This window comes from Hevea brasiliensis, chromosome 2 (genome assembly GCF_030052815.1).
Source record: "Hevea brasiliensis isolate MT/VB/25A 57/8 chromosome 2, ASM3005281v1, whole genome shotgun sequence".
Taxonomy (NCBI): domain Eukaryota; kingdom Viridiplantae; phylum Streptophyta; class Magnoliopsida; order Malpighiales; family Euphorbiaceae; genus Hevea; species Hevea brasiliensis.
In genome coordinates, this window is record NC_079494.1 from 1,814,953 (window position 1) to 1,826,172 (window position 11,220).

Below are 11,220 nucleotides of genomic sequence, written 5' to 3' on the forward strand. Positions count from 1 at the left end.
AAACTTTTATAATTAATTTAACATTTTAAATTTTATTTAATTTTTACTTATTTGAAATAAAAATCATGCTTTAAAAAAAATCCAATGTTTTTATAAATATTCATAATTAATTAATTATTTATTATATTATAAAAAATTATATAATTATTATTATTATTCAAAGTCTAGATAATAATATCCATTTGTTTTCTGGAAATCCATTAGATACTTGAAATTTAAATATTAACCAAAATTCTCCTCACTTTTGGCAACAGAACTTCGCAATTGCAAATAATATTTGATCGTAACTACGCAAAATTTAAGAATGAATGAATGACTTTTCAATTGACCAAATTGTTCTACATGGTAAAGAACAAAGATGGATTGGCACATCGATCAGAAGGGCAAGTTGGAACGAACCATGAGGGCAAAAATTCTCTGGCATTACCATCCATTGCATATTCAATGCCTGGTGTTATGCTGAATTTATTCCCCATGTTTAATTTTAGGTATGATTCAGCCTGTAAATGGGTCCAGTTATTGGAACCCTCAACCGTTATACCACTTGCAAACATACCCCATCCAGATTCATCTTCAGAATCATTGAACAAGTTGACAGCCCATTGTAACTGCTTGGGATTCGATTTGTTCATTTCAATCCAACCCCCAATTCTAGTGTTCTCATCAAGTTCTGTCTCCACATTCATGGCTATAGATCCAGTTGAGAAAGTCTGAAGGGTGTTTGTTTCTATCAATGGAGCAGATGCGTCGATCATTGTCTCGAGAGCTTTGTGATGTTTCAGAAAGGCCACAGGAATGGTAAGGGCCCCAAGCTTGACATGTTGACTAGATAATCTTGGCACTTGGTGGACACCTGAAAGTGAGAGTTTTATTCCTCTCGGAAGTTGACAGACAATTTGGCCGAATGTATTGAAGCATTGCCCAATTCCATCAGAACATGGCTGCACTACAAATCCAGAAACCGACTGAGCCATTGAAGCAGTCACATTTGATTTTCTCACTGTCAAGCCAATTGCACTACCATTACACTGATTCAAAAGGGGTGGCCGAGCATACGAAAGATCAGTCAGGCCCCTTTTCTGTCAGAAGGGAAAGAGAAAATCCATATTATTTTACAGATACAGTTAGAAGTATTATTAACAGTACTAGCCAAAGAAAATACACATTGGGATAAAGTAGAGATCTACAGTCATTGTCAATACAGTTAAGACACAAAATGGAATTCACAAGCCACAGTAGAAAGAGCTCCATGCTCCATAATTTAGACAATTAAACTGATCTATCCTGCCTAGGGAATCTAACAGCCACAAGAAAAACAGAAAGAAAACTGCCCGTAAGTCAAAATTTTATACTGTCATTTGCAGCTCCAAAAGGGTAAGAAACCAGCTATATGCATTTTATTTATTGTTTAACAAAATCTAATCAAATAAAGGCAATATTCAAGGTAAATGATCATGATTCATAAAAAATACATATTTAGAGTAGATCATAACAATCAATTTAAAGAAATCAAAGTACATAATATAATTTGGGAACAAAAAAACGAAGGTCACCAGCAATACTAACAATTAGATTATAGCTGATTCAAAGAATTGCTAGTGATTCCAAGATCTCTGAATTGAACCCCTACTGGGATTGCAATTGCAGAAAACCAGTCACCAATATTTGCTATATATGATACCTTTGCCAGAGAAAGAGCACTTTGTGAAACTTCACTACCATGTTTTGGCCTTGCCACAAGCTCTGCTAGAAGAGTATCCTTCTCCCGAATAGTTGTTTCAAAAGTGAACCTTGAATTAATTCCAGTTTTAATTCCTGCCCTATCCAGAGCATTGTAATGCTGTTGGTCAACATTTCCCAACAATAACATTGCCCCAGCACATCAAACTCTCCCCTCACATGAGTATTGGCTTCTTGAAATGGGCCTCTCCTTGATGTTTTATAAAAGGAAACCATTTGTTCAACCTTGTCTTGCCAGTCCCTAAGCTCCATTAGTTCTGAAAATGCTTCTCATTGCAACTGCTTCAAGATCTCAATCTGAAAACAATATAATGTGAACAGTGTAAAGCTCCATCATTCAGCTTGTTGTTACCTATTGAAGCAGAAAATTGATCAATGCAAATTACAACAGCTGGAAGCACAAAACGAGTGTCTGTTCAATGTAACAATCTACACATAAATGAGATATCCACTTGTTATTGTAAGGAGACAAGAGATCAACTCAACTCAACTAAGCCTTTGTCCCAAAATTTTTTGGGATAAAGGCTTAGTTGAGTTGAGTTGATCTCTTGTCTCCTTACAATAACAAGGAGAAAAGAGATCAAACCCACAAAAAAGTTATCATGGTGAATTTCAATACCAGTCATCTAAGAAGGAAGAGTAATGTATTTGAAAATATCTATGTCATCCATGAACCAAAAATAGCAGCAAGCAAAATGTCAGCTATTTGCCATTGAAAGCAAAAAAAAAAAAAAAAAAAAATGCATAAGAAACAAGGGTTTGGTAAGCAAAACAAATATAGACTCAGCACAAAAATAAGTTGGCCAAACAAGCCCATTACTAAATAATGATTCATTCTTTATGAGATGAGGGCCTTTCATGAACCTTTTCAGTTTCAACAACACTGAAGAGGCAAATTGGTAAAAGGACATTACTGATCGTTGTATTTTAGTTCTAACAGCCTAGATAGCATGCTCCAAAAACTATGCAGTCATCCAAATGGCTTAAAGTAGGGTACAATATAGCATGCATTTCTACCTTCCCACTATAGATATCAATAGCTCTCCGCACCAATAACCTAATCAAATTAACAGGAAAAAAAAAAAAAAAAAGAAAGGATTACAAATGCACAAGTGACTGAGAGCAAAACAGTAGATGTGATCAAATTCAGCAAGCAGTAATGGCAGAAAAAGGAGCAAATTCCAAGTACCGGATTTCGGCTAGTAGAATTGTCCCGGCGATGAAGGAGACCGTCAACGAATTCTTGGCCAGATTTAGCAAGCCCTTTAATTTTGTCTACCATCAAATCTACAGGCTCCATTTCAGAGAATTCTAAAACGTAAAAACCCTAGAGGACTTGAAAAAGGAGAGCAGCAAGAGGATTTTGATAACAAAGTCAGAGATTAATGATGGTTTTGTAAATGGCCAATTACACTGATGATCGCCCAATTTTGAGTTGGTTCAAATTAACTAAATCGAATAGAATCTCTTTAATTTGATTTTTAAAATAATTTAGTTTAATTCAGTTTTTTATTATAAAAATCAGTTCAACTTGATTTTAAAGAGAAAAAATTGATTAAATTGAATTGAATTAAATTGTAATTTTATATATTCAAATCGAATCAAAATGATTTTTTATTTGATTTATTTTTATAGGGAATTTATAAATTATATGTAATTATATATATAAATTATTTAATTTCATTAATTAATGATTATTAGGTTCAAATTAAAATCAAAATTAGACTAAATAATTTGAAAATTAAGTCTAAATTAAAAAATTAATAAAAATGAAAACCGATCTGTTTAAATAGAATTAAATCAAAATAGAGTGATTCGATTCCATTTTTCATTCATTTCGATTTAATTTGATTTCTAAAATATATAATTTAATTTTTCATAATTTAATTCAATTTAATTTGATTCGATTCGATTTGAACCGAATGCTCATCTCTCATTTTGAGACCTCTGCTCTCATTAAAAGCCGATTGGTCACAATTGGAAAAAATATATATATATAATAATTTTTTTATTTCATTTGTAATTTAAATTATGAATTTATTTTATTAATATATTAAATAATTAAATTGTTTATTATATCACAAAAAAAATATAAAATTTTTTTATTTATTGTGATTATAAATTTTTTTTTTTATTAAAGAAATATAAAAGGAATATAAATACAAAAAAGAGAGCAAAAACGTAATTTTCTATTCCAATCGTTATCTTGTTATGATTGCTTTCTGTAAATAAAAATTAAAGCTGAATAATGTTTTTGTAATAAATTAAATTGTGTTATAGAAATAAAACCGTGTTTAAAGTTATGTGATTACATTTGGAAATTAACTCTATTTATACCTCCATATGGAAGGAATTTTCCAGGAGGAACAGCCACAGGAAGATTTTCTGATGGAAAACTTTTCTCTGACTTAATTGGTATTTATTCACTTAATAACACTAATAAATTAGTGATTAAGTGATCTTTTGCCAGCATACCCAACAGGCAAAATCTACTGTAAATACCACTGACCAAGAAATTTCTTTGATAATGATCTTCCAACAGGCGTATGCTTTGCTTCAGGTGGCTCAGTTCTTGAACCTTTAACAGCTAACATTCTGGTTCATAACTTCTTTCATTTTAAAATTTAGGCTAAATCTTGGTCTCTCAAATTCTCCAAGAGTCTTGGAAGAATTTCTCATGAGGAGGCTCATCAATCTAATCCTCCTGATTTTCCACATAAATGGACTGTGTTTTACTTAATAAAATTAGTGATTATATTATGGATATGATCATTTCTAATATTTTATATACTAAATATTTATTTTAATATTTATATCTCTATCACACTATTTTGTGGATATATAATATCTTAAATACCTAATATTTACTCACATATAATATAATTAGCTTGATTACAGTTTTATATAACTCAATTTTTACTTTATGAGAAATTTTATGATCATTTAATATATTCCGCACTCTTCCATTTCATTCATCTTATATTATAATTCTACAAAATATATTTTCATCTATTATTTTATTTTTATATGATAAAAAAAAAGGACTAGAAGCATTAAATTTGGCTTACTTTTCTATTTACACACTTATCTCATCATTATAAAATTATATCCAATTAAAAGGAGTTTTGTTCCAAATTAAACAGTACATGTAAACAATGGTTTATATGTTTTTCTTATAATTTATAGTTGATAAGATGATGTTGGAAACCTCATAAGCTTGTAAATTACAAGGAAACAAAACAACAATCATAGTAACAAAATTTATGTGATTCACATTTTTTATATATAGAACTATGTCCATAGATATGTTATTTTTTATTATTTTTAAATAAATCATATAATTACAAGTTTAAAGTCCCTCTCCGTAATGGACGAAAGTAGAAAAAACTTTTTACAGTACTAGTATTAGTCCCTTAATCCTATTATAATTAGGAATTCAATTTAATTTAGAAATAACGCTTAATAAGAGTTCTATATTATCTAAACAAATAATCCTCAATCCGATGAAATAATATTTTTTTAATCAAATTAGAAAAATATCTCTGTCAAATACCATTACAATTTTTAGTTACAAATTTAACAATGCTAATCTGTTTATTTATATAATTGTGTGCTTAATAATTTCTTTTTCTAGATAACATAATAATTTCTTCTATTTAAAAGAGGATGCCCACATTTTAAGGTGCCCAACACCCATTTTTGTTCTAACACTCTCTTAAGTTCTGTTTGGTATTAATGTTGAAATTAATAATAAAAAAAAGTATATTTTTAAATATAGTAATTATAAAATATTAAAAATTAAGTTGGAATTAAATTTAATATATTTTAATTATAAAATATTAAAAAATAAAATAATTTTAATAATATTTAAAATGAATTTTTTTTTCTCTAAAAAGCATTTATTTTAAACCTCAATACTAAAAGAATATTGTCTTACGTTTGAACTTGAGAGAGAGTACATTGTTTACCAGTGTTGTAAGGATTTTACGGTTGCCGGACGATTCTTACCGAAGTGAAGAAGTGAGGAGTTGTCACTTTAATTTTGAGGAAAATTAAAGAAAATCATTTACTGTTTAAAAGAATTTAACCACTCCAAAAACAGAAATTCTAGGTTCGGGGTCTATATACGCGTGGGGAAGGTGTTAGGCACCTTATATCGTCCATCATTTAGGGCAAGTAAATTTAATGATGTGCTCTTTATAATTTCAAGCTAATAATTTTGGGGTTAAAAATTAAGATGTTGGTTCCCAATATTTATTAAAGGAACGCTTGATATTTCACTATTCTGGGTGCCCCAAGATCACAAGTAAATGGGATGTCCCTAAAGTGAACTAATATTGTGTTTGTTTAATGCGTTATGCATCTTATTAAGTTCCTCCCTCCTCGAATAAGGACTCTAATTCCGAAGAGGTATTATTTGGTCCCTAGAGATTTATAATGAGTGAGGAGGACTCTCGGCTCACTCATTATTTACCTCATTATTGGTAACCAAATAATTGAGGGTGTGACATATGTATGAGGAACATGGGTTAATACAGGTAGAAGCTTTCATTCCTTTCAATTAGGACTCTAATTTAAAAGAAATGTGTTAATTATGTCCTAGAGAGTTCTCTTCATTAATGAGGACTTTCTGTTAATGAAGAAATGTCTCATCATCGGCATAATTATTCATAAGGCATTATCGACATTAATCTGCTTCCTAATTGTTTACATGTTTTTAAATTAATTAATGTCGAACATTCTTTATCGGAGGACTCTCCCTCATATTTAGATCGACCACAAATGTAAGGGGACCAAGAAGGACTCTCCATTGGACCCAAACAAAGATAATAAAGCATGAGGCTCATGTAAAGACTCTCCCGGGAACCCATAATATTGAATTGTAAATTTCTTAAAAATCATTAAGAAAAGTTTAGAGGAAGGACTCTCCCTCTTTTGAGAAATTTTTAGAGAATGTTGATGGACGCAAATCCTTATAAATATGAGCTCCAAGAGAGGATTCTCTCCCGAACTCTTGTTATTTTGAATACTGTAGGTAGATAAAAGAAAATATAGGAATATTTATAAAATGATGAAAGAATAGGAGGCTCTACTTTCTAATATTTATGCGAATGTGCGAATGGCAAATTGTGCGTATTATTTTCCAATCTCTTTCCCATTACCAGAACTCTCTTTTCCTGCTCTCTTCATTCCTGATCTCTTACTAGTCATCCGAACTCTCCATGTCCATCTTGACTCGACAAGCCCCCGTACTCACTATTTCAGATCTCTAATTAGATCTGAATTCTTTATGCCCAGATTCCCTCTTATTATTCATGATCTCTCTAATCAAATCCAAATTCTTTATATTGAGCCAAACTTATTATATCAGGCCCTCACTTTCATTATTCCTTATCTCTCCAATCAAATCTAAACTCTCCATTTCAATACCCTCTCATATTTACCTCACCCTTCCTATTCGAACTCTTTGCTATTCTTTTGAATTTCAAGCAACATTTATACTACCCAAACTCTTATTTTTACACTACTAAAAGTAAAGAGAAATATACTTTTGAAATGACGTGTATATTACTATAACAGGCAAAAAGTAATATTTGTGAGATAGGCCAATCTAACCCTAATCTACTCAAAAGTTCGACGTGATTAGATATTCTAAAAGTTCAGATTCTAGCTCACGTAACAAATACAACCTAATTATACCCAATCAGAGGAAAGACTATTAAGGCATTTACCTGTTAAAGAGCTATAAGGGTGATGGGAGAGCCAATGCTGATGTCTCGTGTCAAAATGGGGTCGTTAAGGCTAGGCAGACCAAAAATGCCTTTTGAAATGACAAAGGTGGTGGGGCCAGGATCCTGATGACGAACCAAAACTAGACCATCGAGTTGTTGAATGAATCTACTGAAGAAGAGAACCAGAGTATTAGGATTTCTAAAGACGAGATTCTTTAGAAAATACATTTCTAAAGCCTCTTTTGCACCAGTGACTCTATATTTTAGGAGAAAGACAAAAACCAGAGATTGAAACTTAAAGATCAACGTGTGAAGAAAACCTCAAAAACCAAGGACTCCAGACCAACAGACCAAGACTCAAAGGCAAAGACCCCTTCTATAGTGAAGCATTCAGATATTTATAGGGAATGGGGGTCTTTAAATGAACTACCAAGATTTCAGATGGCAAGATTGAAGGGTGTGGATTTAGAGGGACCAAATCTGAAGGTCAAGAATTAAAGAGACCAAGGATTGAAGGCTGAGATTTAGCTCAGGACTCTTTTGTCCTTTACTCTCTAATCCAATGGATGGGGGGTTTTGCCTTACAGAATGGATCCAAAGGCTGGGAATGAAATATGCTAAATCCATTATTTACTTTAATCCAATGGCCCAAAATTCATCCTTATAGATAAAATCAATGGTGTGGATTAGGGCCTACCAGAATATTTTAACCACCTTAAATCTAATGGTTCGTTTTTATCCTTACAAATGGGGAGAATGGTGGAGATTGGATCGTACTCCAAATGCTTTAACTAACTTAGATCCGACGGTCAGGGAGCTAATCTTACAAATCAAGGGTCATAACTGAACGTAGCTTCTGAACTTCTGATTTTCCTGACCCTCCAATCTTTATTGGCCATTTCTCGATCTATCCAATCTTTTAACCTTGTTACCCTTTGACCGATCTCTCCATAGTTGCTTTTGAATACTTTCCCGTCTAATCTCTATTTCTTCCCCTTGCGCATCTACTCTCTTGTTGTCTTCCCGATCTCTTTCTATTTGTCCTCTGTATCTGGTTTATGTCGGTGCACGTTGAATATCAGGAAAGCATTAAATTATTCGTTAACCGATGATCCGCTTTCAGTTCCGTGTGTAACACCCCTCACCCGACTACAGTGTAGCCGAGCAAAGTGTGCTACATTCGGTGCCGGAGCACCCTATCTTATCTTACTTTATTCCTTTCATATTTTGATCTCGTTATATTTTAATATTAATTATTTTTCGACGGAGAAACCAGTGGAGTTTCCCCTATTTTATTACCAGTTGACGTATTTTACTATTTTCCTGTTTGAAAGTTTCAATAATATTTTACAATTAAAATCTCATCAATTATTTTCATAACCATCTCATAATTCACATCTCATTCATATATCTCAATTTCATATTCATTTCCATGCATTATCTATATATTTCAAATCTGTCTTCGAATCCATACAATCTCATTCATGCTCAAATCACATAAGTAAAATTTTCAAATTTCTTTAATTTACATAATTTCATAATTTACATGATATATAAATTAATTACATATGAAAAAGCTAATTTATTAAATTACATTACATTTCTATTAATTACCTGCTCATAATCTACATTATAATACAATATCTAGCATTTTATACTAAATACAAAATATGATCTATATGGGCCCTATCTACATGCATTACTGAGGAGGTGACAACCTTGAATACTTCAGGCACTTCTGCAGATCTGGACTCCAAAAATCTTAGTCAAAGTACCTGCGCGAGGAAACAAATCCATCGCGCTAAGCATTGCTGCTTAGTGGTGCAATAATAGAACAAGAAAATAAAATATACAAATAAAGAAAGAACGAAGCATAATTTGAATATTTAAGAATCAATTTAATTTAATATAATGTGTCTAATATTAATTATCTTTTGTTCTCATTTGTTTCGCTTTGAAAGCGTTTAATTCCGAAATTCACAGGGATAATGTACAACATACAGAATTAATAAAAATACTCAGTTTATATTTATATGGCAATAGAAGGTACATTTAAAATATTTAGTTAAGTTATACCTATTTTTGCAACTCTTTTTATCATTTTACTTAACAATTTTTATGTGGTTTGGATCATTTCATAATTGTAACTAATTCTTTTGAAGTCTTATTAACTCATTTATTTGATTTTGAATATTTTTAATTACTAATAGTCTTAATTTATTTTAATAAATTACACTGCCCAAGTAACCTACGACAGGCTGACTAAACTGGATAACGGGTCGTTGGCTCTGGACACCGTGGTGCCTCGGGCCGTCATACCATGGGACGCAGAACATCAACCACGTATGCAGTCAGTATGGCTAAAAAGCCATAATATCACATAATCGGGCATAAAAGCCATGAATACGGGCATAAGAGCCATGAATACGGGCATAGAGCTATGAATATAAGCATAAAGCCTTTTGCAGTACTGCTAAAACAATACCCTATTGGCATGGCAAACTATCCAATCTGACACACATGTCTAGGCAATACAAGGGCACAAAATATCATTAAATATTAATATATTGTATTTTATGACTTCATTATTTTATGATAAATTTCAATTATAATTCATACATTCATTTGATCATTCATATGATCACAATTCACATCAATTATCCTTTTATACCATTGTACTCAAAGTACTTTTCCTTTCTATAATAATGAAAACTAATGTCTCATTCATACATTAATATGGTTCATCTATTCATTTATTATGTTATTCATATTGATCACAATTCTAAACAATGGTTCACATGTACCATTGTATTCAAAACATTTTTCCTTTCTCATTTATACATTCAAGAATCTACTCATGTAATTACAATTTTTATATTTCAAGTTGAGTTATTAATATTTTATGAATTCCATTTGTGATGGGCATATAAGCCCTAACTATTTATTCACATCAATTAGGTGACTTATTTTTCATGTTTCAAGTAATCCATAAATATTTCATGGATTTCAAATTTATAGCCTTAATTTCTTTTTAACAATTTTGACTAGGATGCATAGTCCACATTTATCATACAATTCTAAGCATTTAAGCTTAGAATTGGTTCTAGGTCTTCATCTTAATTTACTAATCATTTTGATTACTATTCACCTTACTAGTCAATCAAAATGTTGACTTTTTTATACTTAATGGATATATTAATTCTAATTACACCAAGATCCCACATTTTGAGTTTTATATTTGCTAGTATTAATTGTCAATTGCAATTTAAAGTCCCCTAGATGCATTTCTAAATTTTAAACTTTGAATTTCAAGTTTTGGTGCCACTATTCACCTCATTGGTCAACAAAAATATTGACTTTTAGATAGAAAATAGGTACATTGGTTTTAACACTCCTAATGCACCACATTTTACATTTAAAACCTGTTGGAATTGATTACCATTACCATTTCTAAGCTTAACACAAGAGAGCAGAATTTTCAGTTTTTGAAGCTTAACTTTACTGTTCCATTAAGCACTGTTGCAGTGGGAATTTGAGGAAACGGTAAACATGAAAGTTGTTCCTTATTTTGTCTAGTTGAATTTTCTTTTTTGAATCACTCCATTTGGAGTTTTGTAGCTCCAGATAAGGTCCAAAAACCACAGCTGGCCGGATTAGAAAAACTGCAGAATTACCAAATCTACAGTACCATGAACAGTGACTGTGACTGCCATTTGGGTTAGGTTATGGTCATAATTTGGGGTAGGTT

The 11,220-nt window shown here is 31.4% G+C and overlaps 1 protein-coding gene across 4 annotated transcripts; it reads right to left on the reverse strand.

The window, feature by feature from the left end:
• Positions 1-297: 297 nt before the first annotated feature.
• On the reverse strand, positions 298-3,159 carry LOC110673760 (uncharacterized). 4 transcript variants are annotated; one of them, XM_021836946.2, is made up of 4 exons: positions 2,930-3,159; positions 2,758-2,797; positions 1,682-2,037; positions 298-1,079 (listed from the first exon to the last, which is right to left on the reverse strand). In XM_021836946.2, the coding sequence occupies exons 3-4, from the start codon at positions 1,868-1,870 to the stop codon at positions 339-341; spliced, it is 930 nt and encodes a 309-aa protein (XP_021692638.2). In that variant the 5' UTR covers positions 1,871-2,037; positions 2,758-2,797; positions 2,930-3,159; the 3' UTR covers positions 298-338. The 4 variants fall into 4 exon arrangements, with proteins under 4 accessions (XP_021692638.2, XP_021692636.2, XP_021692637.2 ...); XM_021836944.2 differs by having other exon boundaries at positions 1,682-2,092; XM_021836945.2 differs by lacking the exon at positions 2,758-2,797.
• Between the last annotated feature and the right edge of the window lie 8,061 nt (positions 3,160-11,220).

What these genes read in the sequence shown, in the direction of transcription:
- LOC110673760 (XM_021836945.2), bottom strand. Translation starts at nt 1,870, where the DNA reads ATGTTATTGTTGGGAAATGTTGACCAACAGCATTACAATGCTCTGGAT. An exon ending in GTGCTCTTTCTCTGGCAAAG is followed by an intron (nt 1,080 to 1,681) that starts GTATCATATATA and finishes CCCTTCTGACAG; the next exon opens with AAAAGGGGCCTGACTGATCT.